This window comes from Dermacentor albipictus, chromosome 1, assembly GCF_038994185.2.
Source record: "Dermacentor albipictus isolate Rhodes 1998 colony chromosome 1, USDA_Dalb.pri_finalv2, whole genome shotgun sequence".
Taxonomy (NCBI): Eukaryota; Metazoa; Arthropoda; class Arachnida; order Ixodida; family Ixodidae; genus Dermacentor; species Dermacentor albipictus.
Genome location: NC_091821.1, coordinates 510464611 through 510491690, shown reverse-complemented (window position 1 = coordinate 510491690; position 27080 = coordinate 510464611). Strand labels below are relative to the sequence as shown.

At 49.0% G+C, this 27080-nt stretch overlaps 1 protein-coding gene across 5 annotated transcripts in view; it reads right to left on the bottom strand.

The window, feature by feature from the left end:
* Positions 1–27080, bottom strand: part of LOC135913372 (neprilysin-2-like) — a 472005-nt gene that overhangs the window by 174079 nt on the left and 270846 nt on the right. For all 5 annotated transcript variants that reach the window (XM_065445971.2, XM_065445968.1, XM_065445970.1 and 2 more), the window contains exon 6: positions 16470–16606. In XM_065445971.2, the coding sequence (XP_065302043.1) occupies positions 16470–16606 (137 nt within the window). The remainder of the gene's footprint in view (positions 1–16469; positions 16607–27080) is intronic.

The following is a 27080-nucleotide window of genomic DNA, read 5'->3' as shown; positions in this document are numbered from 1 at the left end:
GCTCATCGAACAAAGAGAGCCAGAGCAGTCTCGTACCGTGGTGAAACGAGAAAGAGTATGAGCAATTCGAGCGCCTGGACCAAACAAAGCGAGAGCAGGCTCGTCGCGAGCTGAAACGAGATATAGCACGCGCTTTCCGAGCACATCGAGCAAAGAGAGCCAGAGCACGCTCGTAGCCAGCTGAAATGAGAAAGAGTACGCACAGGTTTTGCACATCGAGATAATGGAAAAAGAGCAGCCTCGTCGTGAGGTGAAACGACGGAGAGTACGCGCAGTTTGAGCGCTTGGAGCGATGAGAGGGAGAGCAGGCTCGTTTCGAACTGAAACGAGAAACAGCACGCGTTTTTCGAGCACATCGCGCAAAGAGAGCAATAACAGGCTCGTTCTGAGCTGAAACGAGAAAGAGTACGCGCAGTTTGAGCACCTTGAGAAACCAGAGGGAGAGCAGGCTCGTCTCCAGCTGAATGAAGAGATAGCACGCGTTTTCTGAGCACATCGAGCAAATAGAACAAGAGCAGGCTCGGCGCAAGGTGAAACAACAGAGATTACCCGGTTTCTGAGCTCAACGAGCAAAGAGAGAAGGAGCAGGCTCGTATGGAGCTGAAACGAGAAAGTGTACGAGCAGTTTGAGCACCTCAAGCAACCAGAGAGAGAGCCGGCTCGTCACCAGCTGAAAGAAGAGAAAGCACGTGTTCTCTGAGCACATCGAGTAAAGAGAGCAAGTGTAGGCTCGTCGCAAGGTGAAATAACTGAGATTACCCGTCTTCCGAGCTCATCGAGAAATAGAGCAGGAGCAGGGTCGAATCGCGCTAAAACGAGAAATAGTACGCGTAGTTTTAGCACCTCGCAGGCTCGTCGCGAGCAGAAAGGAGCTATAGCACACGCTTTCTGAGCACTTCTAGCAGAGAGCAAGAGCAGGCTCGTCGCGAGGTCAAACGACAGAGAGCAAGCGCAGTTTCAGCACTTCGAGCAAACAGAGCAAGGGCAGGCTCGTCCAGAGCTGACACGAGAGATATAACTCGCTTTCCGAGCACATCGAGCATTGATAGAAAGAGCACCCTCGTAGCGAGCTGAAACAAAAAACAGTACGCACAGGTTGAGCACCTCGATCACACCGAGCGAGAGCAGGTTCGTCGAGAGCTGAAACAAGAGATAGATCGCGTTTACCGAGTACATGGAGCAAAGAGAGCAAGAGCACGCTCAGTGAAAGCTGAAACGTGAAAGAATACGCACAGGTTAAGCACCAAGAGCAAACCGAGCTAGAGAAGGCTCGTCGCGAACTAAAACGAGAGATAGCACGCGCTTTTCGAGCACATCGAGCGAAGAGAGTAATGGCAGGATCTTAGCGTGCTGATACGAGAAAAAGTACGCGCAGTTTTAGTACATCGAGCAAATGGATCAAGACCAGCTTTGTCGCGAGGTGAAACAGCGGGGTTTACACGCTTTCCGTACTCATCGAGCAAAGAGAACAAAAGGAGCTACGTCACCAGGTGCAAGGAGAAAGAGTACGCGCAGTCTGAGCACTTCGAGCAAACAGAGTGAGCGCAGGCTCGTCGCGAGCTGAAACAAGAGATAGCACGCGCTTTCCGAGCACATTGAGCAAAGAGAGCAAGAGCAGGCTCGTTTCGAGCTGAAACGAGAAAGAGTCCCCACTGTTTGAGCACATCGAGCAAACAGAGCGTGGGCGGATTTGTCGCGAGGTGAAACAATGGAGTTGACGCGCTTTCCGAGTTCACCTAGCAAAACGTGCAAGAGCAGGATCGTGCCGAGCTGAAACGAGAAAGAGTACTCGCAGTTTTAGCACCTCGAGCAAAAAGAGGCAGAGCAAGCTCGTCGCGAGCAGAAACAAGCTATAGCAGGCTCTTTCCTAGCACATCGAGCAAATGGAGCAAGAGTAGCCTCGTCGCGAGGTGAAACGATGGAGAGTGCGCGCAGTCTGTGCACTTCGAGCAAACAGAGCGAGGGCAGTCTTGTCGTGAGGTGAAACGAGAGATAGCACGCGCTTACCGAGCACATCGAGCAAAGCGAGCAAGAGCAGGCTCGTACCGAGCTGAAATGAGAAAGAGTACGCGCAGTTTGAGCCCCTCGAACAAATAGTGTGAGTGTAGGCTAGTCGCCAGCTGAAAGGAGAGAGAGCACCCGTTTCCTGAGCACATCGAGCAAAGAGAACAATAGCAGGCTCGTACCGTGCTGAAATGAGAAAGAGTACGAGAAATCCGAGCACCTCGACCTATCAAACCGAGAGCACGCTCGCCGCGAGCTGAAACGCGATATAGCACGTGCTTCCGTGCATGTCGAGCAAAGAGAGCAGAGCAGGCTCGTCGCGAGGTGAAACGATGGAGAGTGCGCGCAGTTTGAGCGCTTAGAGAAATGAGAGGTATAGGAGGCTCGTCACGAGCTCAAACGAGAGATAGGACGCGCTTTCGCAGAGAGATGTATATATCGCACGCGCAGTCCGATCACGTCTACAAGCAGAGCGAGAGCAGGCTCGTCGCGAGCTGAAACGAGAGAGATTAGGCGCAGTCTGAGCACCTCGAGCAAAGAGAAAGTACGTGCATTGCGTGCACCGCAAGAAGTGAGAGCGAACAATTGGAGCAGGAGAGCTACAAATGAGAGAGAGGGAGCACTGGTACTTCAGGCACTGAGCGAAAAGGAATACTGACGAGTCAATGCACAGAAGGCATGCGCATCACGAGCGCCGTGAGAAGAGAGTGGGCACGAGCAGTGCGAGCCCTGCGAGGAAAGATTGAGGGTTCACGCGCATTGCGACCGTCACAAGTAAAGAGAGATGGCACTCGCAACGCAAGCGCCACGAGCAAAGTGTTAAAGAGCACCCCCAGTGTGATCTACACTAGGAGAGAGAGAACGCTCAGTTTGAGCACCACGAATACAAAGAGATATACATCATCGACCAGCTGAGCTAATTGCCGCGTACGAGACAGGTGCAAATAGAACTCGAGCGCCACGAGCTAGAAGAGCAAAAATGAGCGCTGCCTCCGCGTGACGAGCAAAGCGGCAGAGCACGGGCAAAGCGACCTCCACCAAAAAAGAGAGATATAAAACAAGAGCGGTGGGACTAGGTGACACGTATCACATAATGGTAAACTGAACGGGAGCGCTACGAGTATTATGAGTTATGATGCGCGCAGCGCGAGCGCGACCAGCAAACATAGAAGACGGGCAGTGTGGGGCACAGAAAAGAAGAGCAGCACGAGCAGCGAGACTGAGTGCCGCGCAGAGTGGTTTGTTGTGAGAAAGGGAAGGCTGGCGCTATCTTCTGCATCTCTTTAGGTAGCACGGCTCAGCGCCAAGTTGCAAATAAAGTTGAAGGATTCACGCTGCTGAAGCACACAGTACACAAATTAGAGGATACTGTGTAGCATTTTTTTATGTGTACGATCAAATACTGGCCACAATGAAAATATTTAATCAAAGATAGCTCCTTTGAAAAAAATAGCGCGATGACGCTGAGGCCATGTAAGCACAGAAAAAAAAAAGAACTGCGGCAGCAACTAGACCAACGTGAGCATTACAGCAGGCGTCAAAATCGGGAAGTTCATGGATTTCCGCTCTGTAACAGTGAGCTGTGTTGGAACCTCAGTGCTGACGCCCGTTGTTGCAACTGGGGTCGCAAGCCCCAAGGGTAGCGTTGGCCTGGCGGCCTGGGGCACAACTGGAAGCATCCGAAGGTCCGAGCAAAGCATGAGTCGACTGCTAACAGAACAACTTGTTTATTCTAGCATCGCAAAAGAGCGGTCGGTCAGGTCGACCGAAGTGGAGAGACGGGAGAGCGCGTTACTCAACAGAAGAAATCGGAGCCTCTCTCTTGGCGTCCGGGTGCAGCTGCTTTTATACTCTCCGAGTCGAGGGCAAGAAGGAAGGCCTCGTGACGAGGCCACGTGACGGCGGGGCACGAACACGCTGAGAGACATGTTGAGACGAGTGTAGTGACGCATCCGCCGAGCCGGCGCCGGTCAGACCTCCTCGCTTCACACTTGGGGAGCTCCTTTCCCCGGCTGCCGCGCTTTGACAAGCGTGGGCACCAACATGCACACACACGCACACACGAAGACACGTGGCATTGAAACATGCCTGGACGCGCTTGGCGGGGAGGCGTTGTGGCAGCGCTGAACGGGCCAAAATGTCCGCCGCTTTGAACGAAGCCCCGGCGTCCGTTGCATCCGCGCCGGCTATACCGCGCGTCATAGGCGAAACGTAACAGACCGCCCCGCCAGGGGAAGGAGATCCCGATGGTCAAGGGACTGCATCCGCTGTCCGGAGGGATGTCGCTAGATGATGCTCATAACCGAAGTCGGTCGTCCCTCGGCGTTTCTTGAGCGCAGCGCACCGAGAAGGCCTCGTTCTCACGTTCAGGTTCACACAGAACACTGCAAAGTGACTTCGGCAGAGTTGTCATTTTTCTCTCGTTCCCAGCAAGCGTTAGAACTACGCCGAAACTCAGCCGCTCAGTCAGCAAGGGTGGCACAACCCTCACTAAGCCATGCCACGCTCTTTACCCTTTTATACTACTGCCTAGTTCCTTACAGTAGTCTAGCAGCACTCAGAACACGTCCACAAATCGGAAAATTGCACTAGAAAGCACATCATCACTTTGAAACACTACACAAAAGCAATATGTTAAAAATCCTGCCTCAGGAAGAAAACATCAATAACAAACAATTTTGAGGCTGATTCCCACGTTAGGGGCTTCGATTTAAGCCACCGGCGTTACCGTTGAGACTCCCCTTTTTGTAACGCACCTCAAAGGAATATTGTTGCAAAGCGAGGCTCCAGCGCAGGAGGCGGCCATTTTTGGGAGAAATGTCTGCAGCCATTGGAGAGGGCAGTGATTTGTCTCAATGATAAACCTCGAGCCGGCTAGGTAGCATGACAATTTCTGAATGGCCCACACGAGACACGCACACTCTTTCTCGGTGGCGCTGTGCGCCTGCTCACGACTGGTCAGCTTACGACTAGCATACAGGGCGGGGTATTCCACTTCTCCATTTTCCCGTTGGCACAGTACAACGCCCATGCCTCGCTCACTAGCATCGCACTGAACAACGAACCCTTTTGTGTAGTCTGGCGATCGTAGCACAGGCTGGCTTGTTAGGGCGCTCTTTAGGGCGCTAAAAGCTCTTTCCTTTGACTCGTCCCAGACGACTGTTTGGGGCTCTGTCTTTCTTAGAGCATCCGTCAGGGGAGCCGCGATATCAGAGTACCTGGGGATGTACTTCTGATAGTAGCCGGCGACACCTAAGAACGACCGAATATCGGTCTTCGTGCGCGGTTGCGGGAAGTCTCGCACAGCGGCCACCTTTATTTCAGAGGGGCGGCGACGACCCCGTCCGATCACGTGACCGAGGTAGACAACCTCGGCCTGTGCTAACTGGCACTTGGGAGCCTTGACTGTCAAGCCCGCTTCGCGCAGGCGGGTTAGCAGTGCCCGCAAGTGTGCCATATGCTCAGACCAGGATGCGGAGAATATCGCTACGTCGTCTAAATACGGTAAAGCGAATTCTTGCTGTCCCCGCAACACTTTATCCATGAGGCTTGAAAAACAGTATGGCGCGTTCTTCAAACCAAAACTCAACACTTTAGGACGGAATGTTCCCATTGGTGAAATGAACGCCGCATACCTACTAGCCTCTTCTGTAAGTGGAACCTGCCAAGAACCCCTGACAAGATCTAGGGTGGAAATAAACTGAGCGCTACTAACTTTCTCAAGGCGCTCCTCGATGTTAGGGATCGGATAAATTTGATCCTTAGTTATGGAATTTAGCCTGCGGTAGTCGACGCAAGGACGAGGTTCCTTGCCCGGTACCTCAACTAAAATCAAAGGGGAGGTATAATCACTCTCACCCGCCTCAATAACACCGAGCTGTAGCATTTTCTTTACCTCAGCCTCCATAATATTGTGCTGGCGGGGTGACACCCGGTACGCCTTGGATCCTACTGGCTCTGGGGAGGTAAGTTCTATATCATGAGTAAGGACAGAAGTCCTACCAGGCCTCTCAGATAACTGACCTTGAAACTCTTGTAAGAGCTGGTGTAGTTCGGTTTTCTGCTCAGGCGACAGCGGTGCTTTACTGATTAAGTCACTAATGACTTGATCGGTATCTTCCCTGTTCGTCACTGAGCCTTGTCCAGGAAGCTCGACCGGAAGCTCTTCGGGAACGCTTACCATCATGCACACCACTACTTCCCGTTGCTTATAGGGTTTGAGCAGATTACAGTGGTAAACTTGCTGTGCTTTCCGTTTTCCTGGCAGACTCACCGCGTAGTTAACGTCCGACAGTTTTTGAACAATTCGTGCTGGGCCCGCCCACTGCACGTCGAGTTTGTTTTTTAGCGATGTGCGCAATATCATGACCTCATCGTCCACCTCAAAACGACGGGCCCTGGCTGTCCGATCATAATAAACCTTGGCCCTCTGCTGGGCCTTTGCCATTGCTTCACCTGACAACTCCTGTGCCCTTCTTAAGCGTTCGAGGAGCTTAAGCACGTACTCCACCACGACTGGGTCGTCGCCCCTGCCTTCCCACGATTCTCGAAGCATGCGAAGCGGAGACCGAAGCGAGCGACCGTACAGTAGCTCAGCTGGCGAAAACCCCGTAGCCGCATGCGGCGCGGTCCGTAATGCAAACATCACCCCAGGCAGACACAGCTTCCAGTCAGTTTGATGTTCAAAACACAATGCTCTCAACACGCGCTTCATGACGGAGTGGAGCTTCTCAAGGGAATTCGACTGTGGGTGGTACACTGAGCTGTGTAACAGCTTTACCCCGCACCTTTCGAGAAAGGCCGTCGTCAAAGCGCTAGTAAACACTGTGCCCTCATCTGATTGGATTTCCGCAGGAAAACCAAACTCGCGCAAATATGGACAGTAGTGCATTGACTATCTCAACTGAGCTGAGTTCCTTAAGCGGCACTGCTTCAGGGAACTTTGTCGTTGGGCAGATCACAGTCAAAATGTGTCTGTACCCCATGGCTGTTACCGGCAGAGGTCCCACTGTATCAATAACGAGCCGTCTAAAAGGCTCCGTAATGATAGGTACCAACTTCAACGGCGCCCTCGATGTGTCCCCTGGTTTGCCCACCCTCTGACAGGTGTCACATGTCCTCACAAAGTGGTCTGCGTCCCGAAAACACCCTGGCCAATAGTACTCTTGCAAGAGACGGTCCTTAGTTTTCTTAACTCCTAGGTTTTCGGACCACGAACCTCCATGCGACAAGCGCAGCAGATCCTGACGGCAGCACTGAGGCACGATCAGCTGATCGAACTCCACTGCCCTGCGGTCTATATACTTCCGGTACAGGACCCCACCTCTTTCCACAAAGCGAGCATTTTTCTTGGCGATACCTTCCTTGACAATGCAGCGTATGTTTTCTAGGCTGCCATCCTTCTTTTGCTCGGCTATGAAAGCCGCCCGGCTGACTTTTAGCAACCTATTAAGTCCGTCTGACGTAGGTGCGATGAGCAAATCTGCAGATAGCTCTTCTAACTTTCCCGCATCGGGCATTTCCTCTCCAGTATCTGGTGCCTTCAACGCTACAGGCTCAATTTTATTCAGTTCGGACGTGCTCTGAATATCAGCTTGCTGCGCCTCTGACCCTTTTTCATTGTTCGACAATGTCGGCCCCGCAACTACCGCCTTTGCAGCGAGCTCCCGAACCTTCGATCTGGTTAAGGGCTGAACACTAGCCTCACCAAACAAAAGCCCCTTCTCGCGCAGGAGGTGATCAGACCTGTTCGAAAATAGGGACGGGTACTGGGAGGGCAGCATAGAAGACACTGCGGCCTCCGTCTCAAGCGCTCCGAAAGGTCCTTCAATAAGCACTTTTGCTACGGGCAGACACACGCTGTGAGCTTCCACGGCTTGCTTGATCCATGCGCACTCGCCCGTGAACATATAGAGGTGTAAGAGGGGTGAACTACATCCATCGTAGCTGTGGAATCGCGAAGCACTCGGCACTCTTTCCCGTTCACGAGGAGGTCTCGCATGTAAGGCTCGAGAAGCATCATGTTCTCGTCAGTGCTGCATAATGACAAAAACACGACTTTTGTTTTTGTTTCTGGACACTGCGCCGAAAAGTGACCCGGCTTCTGACACGTATAACACACGCACGCTTGCCTCGTCTCGAACCGCTTTCTGCGTTCGGCTTCGTCTGCTGCCGTCTCCTTAGGTTCGGTCGGACTGCTTACACTCGCATCCGCACTACGTGTGTCCCCCCTTGCTCTCATGGGCGTGAACTTCGGCCTTTCAAACTTGGAGCCAAATTCACCCTTTTGACCGTCCTTAGCTCCGCGAGCCCGACGCGTCACAAACTCCTCGGCTAGCTCAGCGGCTCTAGCCACCGTACTAACGTCTGGCCTATCCAAGACCCAGTACCGCACGTTCTCAGGTAACCGACTATAAAACTGTTCCAGCCCCAAACACTGCAGAACTTTCTCGTGGTCACCAAACGCTTTCTCTTCTTCGAGCCACTCCTGCATGTTTGACATTAGCCTGTAGGCAAACTCTGTATATGACTCACTTTTGCCTTTCTCATTTTCCGAAACTTCCGACGGAACGCCTCCGCTGACAGCCTGTACTTTTTTAGCAGACTCGATTTCACTTGGTCGAAATCCTCTGCCTCCTCTCTATTCAAGCGAGCGACTACGTCGGCCGCCTCGCCAGGTAACAAAGTGAGCAAGCGCTGTGGCCACGTTTCCCGGGAGAACCCCTGCTTCTCGCAAGTTTGCTCAAAGTTAACCAGGAACAAACCAATGTCCTCTCCAAGCTTAAACGGCCGCATCAGGTCAGTCATTTTGAACAATACTCTTTCTCCTGCACCGTGTGCCTGACTTGCATTACGAGCGAGTTCTATCTCCACCTCGAGACGCTTCATTTCCAAAGCGTGCTCGCGCTCTTCTTTTCTTTCTCTTTTTGTTCTTTTCGTTCACGCTCCTGTCTTTTTGCCGTCTCCCTCTCCTCAATGGTCTCAAGGCATTCCGACAGCTCGTCATACTCAGCTTCCAACTCAAGAATAGCCCTTAGCAGTTCTGGTTTTCTGAGTTTGTCTGAGACATCCAGACCCAACTCTCTTGCAAGCTCCAGCAATTTCGGTTTGCGCAACGACTTCAAATCCATGGGTGCTCTGAATACTGCTTTCTCTACTGCCTACTATTGTCTTGCGGCAAACTAACCCGGCAGCAACGACAACCACAATTACCAGCTCTGTTTCTGACACTAACAAAAGCCTGGCAAAACTCAGAAGAAGAAGGTCCTGCACTCGCCAAACCTCGCAGCCAAGAATTCAGCGCAGTCGTTCCGCTGCAGGAAACCAGTCATCACACAGGTCTCGTTGCACTGCTCCCGGATGGTCGTTGTGCTGCTCAGCATACAGTCAACCGCATATCTTCGCTGCTGGCCTCCGTTGTCGCGATCTCACCGCTGGCAACCAGCTGTTGCAATCTCAGCGCTGCCACCAGCTGTTGGAACCTCAGTGCTGACGCCCGTTGTTGCAACTGGGGTCGCAAGCCCCAAGGGTAGCGTTGGCCTGACGGCCTGGGGCACAACTGGAAGCATCCGACGGTCCGAGCAAAGCATGAGTCGACTGCTAACAGAACAACTTCTTTATTCTAGCATCGCAAAAGAGCGGTCGGTCAGTTCGACCGAAGTGGAGAGACGGGAGAGCACGTTACTCAACAGAAGAAATCGGAGCCTCTCTCTTGTCGTCCGGGGGCAGCTGCTTTTATACTCTTGGCGTCGCGGGCAAGAAGGAAGGTCACGGGATGAGACCACGTGACGGCGGGGCACGGACGAGCTGAGAGACATGTTAAGACGAGTGTAGTGACGCATCAGCCGGGCCGGCGCCGGTCAGACCTCCTCGCTTCACACTTGGGGAGCTCCTCTCCCCGGCTGCCGCGCTTTGACAAGCGTGGGCACACACACACACACGCACACCCGAAGACACGTGGCACTGAAACAAGCCGGGACGCGCTTGGCGGGGATGCGTTGCGGCAGCTCCGAACGGGCCAAAATGTCCGCCGCTTTGAACAAAGCCCCGACGTCCGTTGCATCCGCGCCGGCTATACCGCGCGTCGTAGGCGAAACGTAACAGCTGCCACTTGACAAGGTAAACAACTTACTGACAGTAGCTGCAACTTGCCGAACAGTCTCGAACCTTAGCTCTTCACCTGGCACAAGCAAGGCAAATTTTTCGGTAGAGTGCCAACTTCCTTTTGCATGCGAAACACCCCATGCCTTCTGGGTGTTACAGGTTGCTTTCATTTGTCATGGTTGTCACAAGCGCATCATCTTATTATAACCTTTCTTCATTAACCTGTGCCATGTGTGCTTCTTATTACACAAAAGATAAGCTGTATAGCTTTCATTTAAATGCTACAAGCCTGAAAAATAAATATATGAAAACTGAGCCATGTTTGAAATATTTTCAACATCAATATAAAGTTATTGCTTTGCTGAGACATGGTGATCAAGCGCAGGTGATATTATTCACTGTGATGATTGTCAATGTAGAGGTGTTCCTGGTAAATACCGCCACAGTGGAGGTGTTTATTTGAGAAATTATCTTTATTACGAGCTACTGTACGAATTCTCCTGCATTACTGAATTATATGAACTTGTTCCTGTAACATTTGTAAGTATTCTAATTGCGCCAGTTACCATCCCCATTCAGGTGTTCCTGATGAGCTCATTCAATTTATTAGCAGAGCATTGGAATATGCATCCAATCTGAATCTCCCTATTGACTCCTTTGGCGTAAAGAACAATAATCTATTATTACCTAATGCTCGAACTCAACGATTTGTTGACGTATTAAATTCATATAGTCACTGGTACAATCGTGTCACCAACCACAACAGATTCTGAATCATTTATCAGTGTTTGCATAACGGACCACGATCTAAATGATATTTTTTTTCAGCAATGCTCACCTCTGACTTAAGCGACCATTTGTAAATATTTTGTTTTTTTGCCATGACAGGAAAACAACTAAAGGCCGTTTTGATGTCAGCCTTGTTTCTGTCGACAATTTAATGAAGAGAATATGAAAAATTTTCGCTTAATGATAGTGAAAATGAACCGAATATTTCCTATGAAACGTTTATTGAAAAATTACATCGTCTTATGATGCTGCTTTTTTACTATAACAAATGAGAAGTTAGATTAAAAGCTGGAAAGCCGTGGGTACCTTCAGATGTATACAAAAGAAAGCAGACACGTGACAAACACTTTGATACAAATATTCGCTACAGGGATCCTGATATAATAAGTGAATACAAGAAAATTAAAAGCAAGTTTACTTGACATCTCGAAAAACTGAGGAACCAGTGTTGTGAACATATGTTTTCCAGGGTATGAAATGATCTAAAGAAATTTTGCAACGCAATTCGCAGGTTTGAAGGAAATAAGCAAAACGCGAACACGAATAGTCTAATGTTTGTCTAATAGTCTAACCGAAAACAATGTGAATTTCTTGGCAAACATTTTCAATAATCCTATTTTACTTGCTGGTAGGACAGTCCGCTCTATTAGTTAATTGTCTCATTCTGAAAATTATGTTAACTACAGGAGCTCCAATTCCATTTTTCTATCACCTTGCAATGAAATGGATGTATCTTCCGTTCTGCAGGCATTCTAAAGGAATATTGCAACAGCTGCAGATGTTATAAAAGCTGAACCAATATTTGATGTCGTTGATATGGTCCGGCTCCGTTATCCCATATCTGTAGCAGTGCTTCAGCGAATGACATCTTTCCAAATTCTGTGGAGGGCCCGAATGATTGTATTGCATAAAGGAGGCTCCGTCGCTTATTTAAATAATTACAGACCAATATCTCTAAGTGCTGTTTTCTCAAAAGAGCTGGAACGACTCTTCAAGTGTAGACTAACTTTTTTCTAGATGAAACGCACACCCTTGTGGGCGAACAGTTTGTTTTCCTCAACACAGATCTAATAAAATGGCACGCGTTAAGATCAAAGAACGATCCTTCAGTAATGTCCAGATCAAATTATATATGGCCGGCCTTCTTCTGGATACTAAAAAAATTTCGTCTCCGTTGAATTTATTGACATGTCTGATTATATATTTTTCATCGGCTGACCGCGTTTCCCCCTCCAACAAATGTTATTCTTCAGCGCAGGATGCACCAACATGCATCGGGAGTTTCTGGAATCTTATCGATGATTCGATCCGGTATCTCTTATTACCGAACGTTGTATAATCTGATTAACATGTACGCGCGAAGTAAATTCTGCAGAACTTTATGGAAAACACGTGGGCACCGGCAATTTGTGTGTAAACTTCGACGACTCATGCATAAATGCCGACGCGCCGGACCCAGAGATCAAATTTCCATGATCGTCGACCGTCTGTGCCGCTGTCACTGTGGTTTGAGCGTAGCTTACTTTTGTGGACACAAATTCATCCAACAAAATGTTACTGTCATCATTCACAGACTTGCCGCTTTATTATTCCTCGTCACTACTACGTAAAATCTGGAGGATGTACTAGTGCGTTCATGTACCGAACGCCCCATCGAAGCCGTGATCCAAGCCCATGCCTCGAAAGCAACACCAACGTCACCAAGGACCAGGGAGGTAGCCCCAGGCTGCAAGGACTGTACCCGAGCACACACTTTTGCCTCAGAACACCAGAAATGGCACGGCCACGACAGCAGCAACAGTGACGGCCCCGATGTCGCCAGCACCGATCGCGCTGCAGCAGCCGTGGGAGCCATCCGCTTTTCCGACGTCCAACGTTTGAGGACCCGGAAAGCAGGCTGGAGATGTATGACAGGGCTGCTACGTTTAAAAGCTCGAACATCGACGACAAGCTATGACATTACTTTTTCGCATTGGACATGATTGGCGCCAGACGTGATTTGAGAATAGAGGTCACCTTAATGGCGTGGGACCAGTTCCAAAGCGGCTTCCTGCAGTCATTCACAAGCGTTGTGCGCAAAGAGCGAGCGCAAGCTATACTAGAAACCTGAGTGCATTGCCCAATGAGATCATCATGATATTCGCGGAGGAGACGGCACGTCTTTTCCATTACGCCAACTCAGAAACCTGGGAGGGAAATAAAAGTGCGATTCCTGATGCGGGGCTTCAAACAAGAACTTTTCACAGGGCGTATACGTAATTTGATGAAGGCTGTAACTGAATTTTTGAGAGACGTCAAAGATTGAAGAATTTGGAAATAGCCACCAAGCAATAAAACCGCTAAATGCTCACGCCGCAGTGCACCAACCACGCACTGGGCCCCAATGTCTTCCAAGAGACCATTAAAGCCATTGTCCGCAAGGAACTGCGCAAGATCTTACCTTCATCGCAACCTTAGGTGGCTTCGGTCACAGACATGGCCACGGAGAAACTACAGCGAACACTTGGAGTTCCTCAGGTTCACGCCCAATCGCCCCTGCCCCAGCCAGAAGCAATAACATAAGCCGCCATCGCCCGCCACCTTGAGCGCCCACGCCAGGGCCCCGCAGCGCTATAATTGCATCGTCCGCTGTCCGAACGCTCAACTGTCACCGAGCGGGGCGTTCCGAAGAAGACCGATGTATAGCGCGTCCGTGACCAACGTTCCCCATGCTATCGCTGCGGAGAAATTCACCAAGTCTACCGCCGGTGCGCCTACTGCGAAATTAGACCACGAGGGTTCGCTGTCAATGATCCATACCCGCAGCAAAGTTGCCCTCGCGATGTAGGATGGATGGATGGATGTTATGAGCGTCCCCTTTGGAACGGGGCGGTGGGTTGCGCCACCAAGCTCTTGCTACTATACTGCCTAATATTCTACCTAGGCTAAACAATGAAAAAGGACACATAAAAAACACTATGAACTACCACGCCCAAATTTTCTGATCCCCTATTGCGAACTGTGTTTTTGTGCGTCTCCGTCTTTTGTCGTTTCCCTACTTTTCTTCCACCAATCCTCCAATCGCCTCTTACTAATGTCTATTGCGGACCTGTTTGCTTTACCACTGCTCCCACTGAACCCAACGGCTTCAACGACGCCAGTGGTGCCTAAATCGACCGCTGGGTAGACGTATTCACATTCTAATAAAACATGCTCCGTAGTTTCCCTAGCTTTACCACAGCAAGCACATGCTTCTTCTTCCTTCTTATATCTCGCTTTATAGGTGCGTGTTCTAAGGCATCCCGATGTCGCTTCGAAAAGTAATGAGCTTCCCCTTGAGTTATCATAAATGGTGTCTTTCCTGATTTCGTTTTTTCCTCTTAAGTAGTTGCTCATGGCAGGTTTCTTTTCCATTGCCGCCACCCATGAGATTAATTCAGCTTCTCTGACTTCCTGCTTGACCTTTGTTGTTGTGTTGTCCACCCTACAGGCCGCATACTTGCTGGTAAGCTTCCTAGTTCTTTTCCTCCATTGTGAATCAATGTTTTTCCTGTACAGATACCTGAACACTCTCCCAGCCCATTTACTATCTTCCATATTCCTCAGCCGTTCTTCATTATCAATTTTACTGCAAGCTTCCCTCACTTCAAAACTAGTCCAGCCCATCTCACCCTGCACAGCTTCATTTGTAGTCTTCCCGTGAACGCCCAATGCGAGGCGACCCACTGACCTTTGGTCGGCGACACTGACCTTTATCGCCGACTACAACACCGCCACTCAGTGGAGCCCTCGACGATCGTCCTGTTCGAAGCCAGCTGGCCGCTACCTGTCACCGCAGCGCTGATCATACACTAAAAGACACCTAAAAGGAAAACTTAAAGGAGGAAACGATGGAGATGCGGTTGCTGTTCGTCAGCAACCGTCAGTGACATGTCAGCGCTTATACAGCGCCTAACAGCCGCTTGGATCCGAACTCCCGCCTGTTATTGGCTCTCCGCCCTGACACAAAAAAACAAACGGCAAAATCAGCAATCGCTAAGTCTCATCTCAAACTGAGGTCAAATCATTAGGTATGTTTTGTCTTAATTTATATCTGCTGTTTCACTTCACGATTCTGGGACTACAGACATGGCACCCAGTGTCAATGTGGTTTAATGTCTAGTTAGAAGATGGTGCCAACGCCTCAGCATGGGTCATGCACTGATGATGCGGAACGCTATACAAACGTCATTGTTCCCGGCGCAATTAATTTAATACCAAGCTGTTGCATGGTACGCGACGACGGTAGTGAGCAAATGCCAAGTAGACGGCAAGCAGACACTGTGGCGCAGGTGAAAATTTGTAAGGGTATTCGCCCGTATACTATTTGCTAAGGCAGCTGCGAGGTAACTGCAGGGAAGGCCTACAGGTAAAGCAAGCCCTGCGGTCGCATGCATGTAAACACAGCTTAATGTTCATGGGTAAAAACGTTTTTTGCGTTTCACCTCCAACCATGGAGCACTTAACAGGACTGCAAGCAGACACTGAGCAGACGACGCGGCACAGATGAGCACATTCTCAGAGGCATTCGGCCTTTCTATTGCCCAATAATTTGTATGGTTTCCGCAGTGCTGCAACCAGCCAGCTATGTTGCTCGTTGGCTACGAAATCGCAGTCAGTTACATCCATTAAAGGAAGCCAACCGTGGACTCCAGCATAAAACACTTTCGTCTTTATATATTTTATGTTATTTTCTGGTTGAGGCTGTGACAGTTACTTTCTTGTGTGTTTTAGAATTATTTTTTTGTTACGCCATTTTCATGTGCTTGTATACATTTATCAATTCTTTTTACACATGTTTTATCCCTTTCAACCTAAATTGTTCTTACTTAGAAAGTTTTAGAACAACCGCTATTTAATGCACATATGTTTATAATCCATGCTATTGATATGTTCGTATGTTATATTGTATGCTATGCTGCTTCACCGCTGAGCAATATATGGGTGACAGTGCGTTTGTCAGCGAGACAATGTTCTGCACGATTGAATGTTTAAGCCTTAAAATGCAAAAAGAAAAAGCGAACATTCGGTGAAATTAGTGGACCCTCTCAAAGACGCAGCGAGTGGCCAAGGATAACCATTTTGTTCGGTTCCCCTTCGAGCCATCCGGCGCATTCGTTTCGGCGCAAGTCGTTGGGGATGCAGCTACCCCAGGCTGTTGAAAGAGCATGCTTGCATACCATGCAAAAAAAGGCTGGCTCACATAGAAATCCGATGGCTCACCTCCTCCACATTCACCACACTTTTCAGCAAAGTTACTTTCCTCACCTCCCTTATATCAGTGCTGAACAGACGGCAGCTGCAGGACGGAGACAACAATGTAACTAAATGCGGCATATGCAGTTTTATCTTCTGTTGCCTTTTGTTTATTTTGTGATTTGTACAGCGTATAACATATTTGACAGACGTCACAGAACACTAATCACTTCAGCTCTCTCCTGCTCTCACTCTTTTATTACTTTCCTGTCGCTCATTCTGACTAGTGCCAAAGGCGTAATCCAATGCTAAGATGCTGTGAGCTACGGTGAGTTAGAAAAAATGGTAGCGTTCACTACCTTGTGCAGTTTTTCAACTTGAGCGCGTTCGCAGCCATAGGCGATGTTTCTACGAAAACGGCGGCCAGTTGCACGTCTGTCTCGATGGGATCGTGCAGGGACTTCTCCTTGATGGCCTCTACCAGGTGGTCAAAGGCCTGGATCAGAGTGGAAAGACGAAGACAACGTTAAACACTTTTTACCTCTAAGAATATTTGTCTTCCTCATCTGGCCCTTCAGATTTTGCGATTTATATTGCCTAAGTGTCATCCGTCAATTACTGATCTTGGTTGATGACACTGAATTGCACTCCGGTTCCAACAACCGTGCAACTGAGTCACAAGAACCCTCGGAGATAATGAAATCCCTAAACAAAATTCAATCTGGGCAAGCATATGTGCTACAACAGATGAAAACAATTCGCATTATGCTAACCAAGAAAGAACACAGCGCTGGGTGAGATCAGATCCAGAATAACAAAAATGAAGACGATTGTGCACCGTTTGCTGCAGTAAAAAAATGCTATCTAGGTTAGGCAGCTGGCGAAGCAAAATGCAGAAGAATCGAACGTTATATGTAAGCTAGTTGACTCCGGGATAGGGCTCACCATTGCAATACATTATTCTTTGGCTTATGGGACGCTGGCTCTGAAACTTGTGCAGAATCTGAACATTCGATTATTCACTTATGCAACGATAAGCTAGACATGACAATAAACTTCGTGGATTTTGCAAGAGTTCCTAAAATGGGAAAGTTGACGCTAACAAAACACGTGAATTATTGTTACCTTCGCTCTTTTTTCAAACAAAAAAATTCTTACTCTCAAAAGTTCACAGATGGCAGACCAGCTTTGGACCGTCCGGAAAACCTAAGATGCCGCCCGAATCCAAGGACTTCGAGTTGCCACCGGAGGCCACCACAATAAAATCTGCCAGGCCATTCTTTAATAAAGTTTCTTCTTCTTCTTCTTTTTGCACTAACAAACTAAAAAAATATATTGTTAGCATTTCTGAATATTTCTCCAAACCTACATTTTTTCGCCAGGAAACAGAGGCTTGTATTTGCAAAATCGCAAATGGAAAATTTGAAGCTCCGACACAAAAAATTCCTCACCGGTAGCAACACTTGTACTTACGACCACTCCTCCAAGAAAGTCATTCCCCGCACTCCATAGCCATTACATAAACCTTCAAAGAAGTCAAAGCTCCGGCCTTCATATCTCTATACTAACATCCGTAGCCTTCTACCTAAGCTGGCACCATCGATAATCGCGTACGTGCGACGGAAAGCAGTACATTTGGCTCAACTGAAAGCTGGCTAAACTGCTCCATAGATGGCTCTGAGTTACATTCCGTGTTTTCTGATTTCCATATCTTTCAACTCGACAGGATAAATAAGTGAGGAGGTGGTGCTCTAATCGGAGTTCTTCATCCAAATCGGGATTCTGAGATTTAACTTGTATCTCCTCTTGATTTATACTTCATTCGGTGTCATGTTTCATACCCTCCCGCTATCATGGGCGTTTGCTATCGAGCTCCTAATGAAAACGATTCCTTTTTTACCCGCTTTCATGAAGCGCTCCGCGTGATGACAACTTTATGTCAGCGCACTCACATTTTTTTTATGGCGACTTTAGCTTTCCATCTATATTTTGGCCTGACCTCCCTTCCACTACATCTAAAGATAGCATCGAAAGGGACTTTGTTAACACGTGCCTAAGCTTTGGTTTGTTTCAACTCAGGACCCTTCCAGTGGACATGAATGACCCATTCTTATTATAATGACAATGAAGCCAAAATGAACTGTGCAACTCGGTCAGCCACATGAGAAGGCGAGATTTTGGAGTTTTCTGTGCCTGTTCACAATTTTTCACAGTGCAACAAATCCGTTAAGATTTTCAAAATGAAACAGCGAAATATGGCCTTAGGATAAAAAAGTGAGGCTCACCCTGCTTGCCGTTTTGATGAAATACGTCGTCTTTTGCTTGCGCCATGTTTTGTTTGGTAAACATGCACCAACTAACTCATAAACGAGTTTGCTATAAGCAATGTGATTTCCACAATAGCTAGTTTGTGGCTGGTGTACTATAGGAATAGGCAGAAGGAAGATTGCACGGAATGCCGTGAAATAGCACCGTAGCAATGCCGAGCGCCGCTGTCATCATTCTCAAGAGAGAAAACCAGTTATTCCAGCTTCTCTTTGTTCGGTGGGCGTTATTCAAAGTAAGCGCCTGTGCACCTAAATGTTTAGATGAGAGATAAACGAGAAATTCCATGACATCTATTGCTTTGTAGAAGTCTACCGAGGCGTTATCGGTACGCTACGCAGTTTCTGTGGGACTATATATAGAACACATAAGGTATGTATGAAGTCCTCTGCTCAACTAACGATACTGCATACATTGTGAATGAGATATGTAGAATACAGTAAACACAAAACAGAAAAAAAAACCAAATGTGAAGAAATGACCCATCGCATATCGCATGCCCAAGTGAGAGTTTATATATGTCCCATTCGTGTGGTCCTTTGCTTAACTCCATCTCTCACAAGAGCTTTTATGGTGTTAACACATGAGTCAATATTACACGAAGGAGCTTGCAGGAGCTTTTTATGCGCCCTAATGGCAGTTAATATTACCCCCTTGCTTGATCAAGCTGGAGGGAATGTTACTTCCATACATGCAAGTAATTTTAGCATTTCATGATAAGAGAATATTTCTTTCAGGAAAAGGTTCCTGAGGTGTTACGAGTAGAGTATGGATGGGTGGATCGATGGATGTATAGATGCAAACGTTTATTGAAATACCTGAGGTACGCGGCTCAGCGCGCTACGGGCAGCTCCCAAGTTGGCACAGTCAGGCTATGCCTGACCGCCACATTGTGGGCCCTCTGGACAGCCCATAGTTGCGCCCCGGCATCGGCGCTATTGATAGCGGAGAGCGACTTGTCCTCATTGATTTTATTCTGTGCCTCGTACCGAGGGGCAATGCCAGAGCATATAGTCTAGGCTAGCAAAGTCATTGCGGTGCCTGCAAGAACATTGGCATAAGTGTCGGGAAAAAAGCTTGTGGAATAAATTCGGGCTGGGATATGAGCCTGTTTACAATAATCTGAGGGTCAATGCATGCGCTCTATATAACTTCTTGTGTGGAAGGGGAAAGTCTCTCCTGCCGAGATAAAAGTGCCGCGTAATTTCATTGTATGGAGTCGGCTGATCTCTGTTCTCCACCACTGCGGGCCGGCAAGAAGTTCTCCATGGTCACGGAAAGTGAGACCTCGCGCCTTGGAGTGGGCCAGCTCATTGAGGTTTGTGGGGCCTGCCATTATGGATCCCATATGAGCGGGTAACCACGTGAGAGCGTGGGTAGCGATGCTTTTGCCGTCAAGGATGCGACAGGCTTCCTTACACACAGCGCCAATGCTGAAGGCGCGGATGTCTGCCCTGGAGTCACTGGAGTTATTGGCATGTTTGTCGTCCAGGAGGGCCGAGGCAATGGCCACTTGCTCGGCCGCACGCGACGACGTGCTTCATACGGAGGCGGCGTTAACGGTCGAAGTCCTGTGGTTGATCGACACTACTGAGAAATTGTTGCTGTTGCCACACTGGGCCGCGTCAACGAAGCAGCTGCCGCGAGTGTGTTCTGTCGCGTGGCGTAGGAGCGCCACCACCCTGACCTTTCCTCTTTCTACGTTTCGCTGGGGATGCATATTGCCTAGGGCGGGCGATATGGTGATGTTGTTTTTCTGCTCGTTCGCGAGGCCCTGGTAGGCGTCTTCGACAGTGGCCGGGGGGACGCCCATCTCTGCTAGGGGTCGTCTGCCCACCCTGGTGCCAGAGAGCCTGAAAATCTGTGCCCTCCTTGTTCTGCAATTTCTTCCAGGGTATTGTGAATACCCAACTGCAGAAGTCGGTCGGTGTGTGTGTAGTTTTGCAGTCCAAGCGCGCTCTTGGTGCTCCTCCTTATCATGGGATTTAGCTTGTCTCGCTCGGCCCTCTTCCAGATGTGAATGGCCGCTACGTACGTGAAATGGCATAACAACAAAGCGTGGACTAGCCTCATCAGATTCTCTTCGATCAGGCATTTCATTCTGTTAGCTACCAGCTTGATTAGACCAATGACGCTATCCGTCTTCTTTGGTAGTTTGTGAATGGTGATGCTATTTATGCCCGTCCATTCGAGTGTCCTTCCCAATATTTGAATGGACGCGACTTTGGGAATCGGATCTCCGCACTTGGTATAGAGTTAGTCAATTTTAGCGGTGGTTTCCAGTTCTGTGGCTTGCGGCCTTTTCTAGTTGAGCTGCAGAGAAGGAGCTCCCATTTTTTAGGGGAGCACAGGAGTCGCGTGTCTGTTGTAAAGCGCTCTGTAGTGTCAACAGCTTCCTGGAGAGCGGCTTCCGCTTGTCCGTCACTGCCACCCGCGCACCAGACAGTGGTGTCGTCCGCGTAGATCGTGTGGCCGATGCCCTGGACCTTGTCTAGGTATCTTGAGAGGTCGACCATTGCGATGTTGAAGAGGATCGGTGAGATGACTGAACCCTGGGAGACGACTCTTCTGCTCAGCTTCATTTTCTCCGATTCCAAATCACCAGCCTTGAGGATGGCGGATCGTTTACTCAAGAAAGACCTGACGAACGCATGTAAGGACGAGGCTAGGTCGAGTTTGTAGATGGCGTCGAGAACGAACTCGTGACGGATAATATCAAAGGCCTTCGAATTTCAATTCAAGTTTATTTGCATCTATACATGTACAGGTGACAGGAGTACAGACAAAAAGCCAAATGAATTCGGCTTGACGGGGTCTGTACTCCCTACAAAAATGGCACTGTGCTCAATAAAGGGAACACAAACATACAATAATGGATAAACAAGAAAAAGAAAGTGAACTTTAGTGAACATTGTATAACAGAAATACATACGGGTACAAAAATCAACAATAGAATGCTGCAAGAAATTGTATTACAGAAAGCGAATAGTATGAAACGACACAAATAATTCGGCCTTGAAATTCACATCTATAAACAACAAGTTATTGACAAACAGAGAAAATTGGTTAAGCATTCATGGCGTCGGTGTATACCAGAGCAAAACAAAAAAGAAAAAAAGAAAGAATACACAATGAGCCTATTAAAAGGAGAGAGAGGCGTCTATTGAGTTTCCAATGAGTTTAACAAAGATGTCAGTGGGTGGCGTAACATTGGTTGACCGTAGTTAGTGCGCGCTTTAGGAACGTACCATGTTTCTCTGTGACGTGTGTTGTAAATGTTACAATTCATTGTCAATAGAGATAAATGCTCGAAACATTTCTTGTTCTGTTTTTTCGGAGTAATGAAATGCTTGAGTAAAATACTACGATATATGGAGGTGACGGGTTGTAAATTAAGGGCGCTGAAAAGGGGCTGCGTATGAGCGTCATATGAAGAATTGGTGATAGCGCGCACTGCTTTCTTCTGCAATAGAATAAGTTTTGTGATGTTAGACATCGTGATGTTTCCCCAGACTAAATGACAGTAATTAACGTGGGACAGGCAGAGAGAGTTATAAAGCAATTTTTTGACGCTCAAGGGAAGAAAAAATTGAAGTTTCGTTAGTATTCCCACAACACGAGCGATTTTGTTAGCAACTGAGTCTGTATAAAGATTCCAAAGTAAGTTTTCTTGAAATACGACCCCGAGGCGTTTAATAGACGGCACAATGTTGATAATCGAGGAAACCATTAGCAAATGGCCGTCAATGCGGTCATTTTTGTTTTTAGGTTGAAAAAGTACAGCCTTTGTCTTGTTTTTATTTATAGACAGTAAATTCAATGCACTCCATCGGTTAAGTTCCCTTAAAGCAGCGTTCGCAAGAGCCAACAGGTCCCGTGCACACCCAGATGTAAAGAACAGACTAGTGTCATCAGCGTATATGATGAATAGGGCAGTGGTGTCAATATTTATTATGTCGTTTACGTAAATGTTAAATAACAAAGGTCCAAGAATGATTCCTTGAGGTACACCAGAATGAATGGGTAAGTTATCGGAAATACAGTTATTTTTTCAAATCCTGAGGTCCAAGGATGGCTGTCGTGTCCCGAGTGCTGCGCTCCAGGATTTGGATCTTGATAAGCTTCATGGCATCCTGCGTGAAGCCTGGCCGGAAACCTATCATGTTCTGCGGGGAAAGGTCATTGGTCTCAATATACTCGGAATTCTCTTATGAATGTCGTGCTTGGCCACATTCCCTGCACATGACGTCAGTGTAGGGAAGGAGTAAATATTATTTTAGTTCTTAAAAAAGTTACTCAAAATTGACACGGGTATTTGTTCATGTTTCTACGTTGACCACTTTTGCACCGACAAAGAAATGTTAAACGTTATCGCGGAGCACAGGACGCATCTGCATGTATCTGGAAGTTTCTCGAATGTTGTGGATGGCTCTATACGTTGTCTGTTGTCACCGAGCCTTGTGTAATCTGCATGTATCCGCGAGAGGCCTTTTTTTAATTCGAAAGCATGCCCTTAGGCATAATACAAAAGATGGTAGAAATACACGAACAGATTCGACTCGTGCGAAAAATCTAGGAGTGAACGACGATGGGGTCCATGAATCCAACGTTTAAGGTCGGTTGGGCGGCCAGGACGAAGGCCTGTTGCCCGGAGATGGTGGAGACGGCTTAGATGAAGCCCTGGGCACGTCCATTATAGGTGTGTCACTTTCATATTTTGGATTCCTGTGTTGCAAAATGGGCACGATGAGCCGTAAGGACCATGGTATTGTTGTGGCCAGAAAGCGGTCACAGAGGGGGTGAGTGCGACCCCGACACGTAGCCTCCTTAACATAACCTCCTCTGGGCGGGTTAACCCACCAGGGAGGTCTGACCCACACGGAGGTATGAGAGCTCGTGTGGTACGTCGGAGGTCTTGCGTTTCCCGGATTTTTCGTCCACAGGTGTCTTAAGGAAAATGTGGAATTGGGCATGTTCTAATCTGTGGGTGGGTTGCCATATCTGCTTCAAGGACACCCGGCAAGGCTGCTCGAGGCACCCACTGGACGCGTATGAGGATACTCGTAGTGGCAGCAAGACGGTGAATGCTATCTGACAATAGGGTGGACCGAGACACCCTACGTATGTCGTGGATGGCTTGAGTCGAGTCTGTGCGAATGATGAGTTGAGAGTATCGAGCATCTTGAACAGTAGGTAGCAACGCGGCCAAGCCGTCTCGTATGGCAGCAAGCTCGGCAAGGTAGGCCGGTGGTGCAGGATCGGCAACATACGAGCACGTTTGGCCTGCCTCTGGTATCAATGGACACACGAGAGGTGTGTGAATCATGGTGCCATTAACACTGGCATCAGTGTATGTTACAAGAGTCGTATCGTCTTGATTGTCATCGGCGCGATGAAGGCGGGAAACATGGGCATTCGCCTGATGAGGAACCGGGCTATACAGACGACCGAGAGGCTTATTGTCACCTAATTGTACCCTTTTCCACGGAGCTACATCGGGGCTCTTAGATGCTGGATTGTCTATTTCGTGTCCAATGTACCGGGCCAGTGAAGCAGCCGAGCAGAAATATGATGGCTTTAGGGCGCGCGCGCATCGACGTTGGTGTACGAGTTCGTCAATAGTGTTGAGTTGGGACTCAGCCTGTAGGGTTGGCAACAGAGTGAGACGTGGTAGTCCCGTTATGGCCCGCATAGCTTCATTATTAATGGCCTCAAGGCGAGCCCATTGTGCCTTCGCGAGATGATGAAACTGGGCTCTGTAGATGAGTCGTCGTTGCAATACAGAACGGACCAGAAGGCGAGCCATGTTGGTGCTCGCTCCGCCAGATTTCTTCGCAATCCGACGTATCAACTGTATCGTTTCTGCGGCCTGTTGCTTTGTATTCTTGACCCATGGTCCCGCCGATCCGGAGGAATTCATTTCAAGTCCGAGTACACGGAGAGTTGAAGCCTCGTGTAATGGTTGCTGATCCAGAGTTAACTGAAGAGGCCGGAGTGCCAGTAGACGGCGTCCATACTTGTTCGCTACTGACATGTACGTCGTCTTGTACTTGGAAATGTCAAGGCCTCTCTGAGCACACCAGTTGTGCGTCATGTTTAGGGCCTCTTGGAGAGCTTGTTCTTGAGGGCAGATTTCAGGATCAACTGACCAGACAGTGATGTCATCTGCGTACATTATGTACTGTGCGTTATGTATCGTGGCTAGCTTCCAGGCTAGTGGAAGGAGAGCAATATTGAAAAGGACTGCTGCGAGCACAGATCCTTGTGGGACACCCCGGTGTGCGACGAACTGACCTACTGCTTGGCCAGCCAGGCGAATGGAGAAGGTGCGAGTGCACAGGAAGACTTCGACGAATGTGTAAACACGGCTAGGGAATTGAAGCCAATGGAGAATTCCGACAATTGCTTCGTGACTCACATGGTCGTATGCTTTACGAATATCCATTGCCAGAATCTTGCGAATTCTTCGGGAGTGGCCTCCGATGCGAACCATAGAAGATAGGTACGCAAGGCCATCCTCTGCGCCTAGATGAGCACAGAACCCGATTTGGCCAGGATGATACCCTGAGTACCGCTAAAGCCACCATGTAATACGTGTCGCGAGCATGCGCTCCATAGGCTTGCCTAACGTTGAGGTTAGTGCTATTGGGCGCATATGAGCGATATTATCTTGGGGTTTTCCGGGTTTGGGAATAGGGACCATTTCTGCATGCCGCCAAGAATCGGGAATGATTCATGTAGCTCAAGCTTCGTTTATGGCCCTTAAGAGCACTTCGAGAACCTTGCCTTCCGTGTTTTTATAAAGTTCATACGGAATGCCATCCGGTCCTGGTGCCTTGCATGTCTTCGACAGGTCGCTTGCCGCTAAAGATTCCGCCATAGTGAAGGCAGCTTGTATACCCTCGATGTCAGAGCGTAGGCGGCGTGCCTGAGTCCGCGGGAAGGCAGTTTTGAACAACGAAGGGAGGCGGTGCTGTGTCCAAAGCCGGAAAAAAGGTGTGGGCGACAGTTTCTGCGAAGACTGCTGGTGTCTGGCCCAATGCTAACAGGGTACAGGCTGCTGGCTCTGGAGGGCGCCGACCACGTTCCATTACTTGGAAGGTGCGCCAAATGGAGGCATTGGACGACGAAGGTCTGAGAGAAGAGCACCAGTCCATCCAGCGGCCCTGCTCTAAGCGGTGTTCATGGCGCCGAGCTACTGCAGTAAGGCGTTGGGCCTCTAAGCGAAGGGTATTTCATGCAGGGTCACATTCTGATGCAAGTTCTGCTTGGCGGTGCGACGCCCAAAGACGCAGAAGTTGCAAATCAGGAGCGGTTCGCGATTTATCAACCCACGACGTACGTGTCGCCTCAACTAATGCCGCCTTAAGAGAATGGGACGGGTCCACCATGAAGTTGGATACATTGCTTTCTGATACCGCCCTGTATCGATTCCAGTCCACCACTCGACATAGTCGGCGGAGGCGGCCTGTTCCGCTCGAAGATAAGCCAAGGTGAATCGGATGATGGTCGCTACCCCAGCAGTCGGGTTCACATGACCACGAGACGGTCGTCCTTCCTAGCCACCAAGATAAGTGCGGTGAGTGTGGCGGCACGCAAGGGTGGTCTTGCCAACGAGTAGGCACTGACACATTATTAAGCAGAGTGAATTGGGCGTCCATAAATGTGTGCAGCACATGTGTACCACGCGCACTGGAAATAGCGTATCCCCATGTGGTGTGGGGTGCGTTAAAATCTCCTGCGACCATAATGGGGCAACCAGTATGTTTCTGTCGTAGGTGCGCCAGCCAGCCCAGACACAACCGAGCCGCACGACCGCTGTAAGGGCGGGCAGAGTATGAAGCGATGATAACGTCCGTGCGTTGGAGACGAACCAATACGGCCACGACTTCTTGCTATAGAGTACACCACCATGAAAGATCAACACGAGTCTTATGAAGAGTGCATCTCACATACGCTGCAACATTTCCTGGAGGGACATCGGGCATAGCACTCCTACGATCCAACATTGAAGGCGATGAGTATGCCACAAATCCTGGAATGGGTGCCAGGCCGTTGGATTCTTGAAGCAGTAGAGCCGAAGCACGCAGCCTCCCATATCTGAGACGCTGACGCAGCTCTCCGACCTTCCCCGCGATGCCGCGACAGTTCCACTGTAAGATGATTTCTGGCACACTTTAAGACGTAGCAGCCATCATAGATTAAGATTGGCCAGTAGAACCGAGGTGAGATGCTGGAGCTGTTGCGCAACGAAGCGCAGGAGTTCTTGGGGTGAAAGAGGCTTCGACACCGATGCCGGGTTAGCCACATGAGCAGGACTAGACCACGACGGCGAATGCGACCGCCGCGCTCCGTCATGACGACGCCGGACACTGTACGGCATTTCTTGAGACGTTGGATCTCCCTTTAAATGTTGGCGAGGGGAGTGTCGATCTCGAACTGTTCGTCTGCTAAAGGAAGTGGCGCGTCTTCTATCGATTGTGATGGCCGTTGCGGTCGTGAAGTGGACGACCTAACAGCTGCGCTATAGGTACGAGTGGCAGCATCACTTGTCTCTGTACTTGCTTTTGCCACCTGGCTAGCGTCCTCTTCCAGCGAGGCCGGAACGGCGAAACGGTTGTACACAGGGACTTGTTTCATTGATG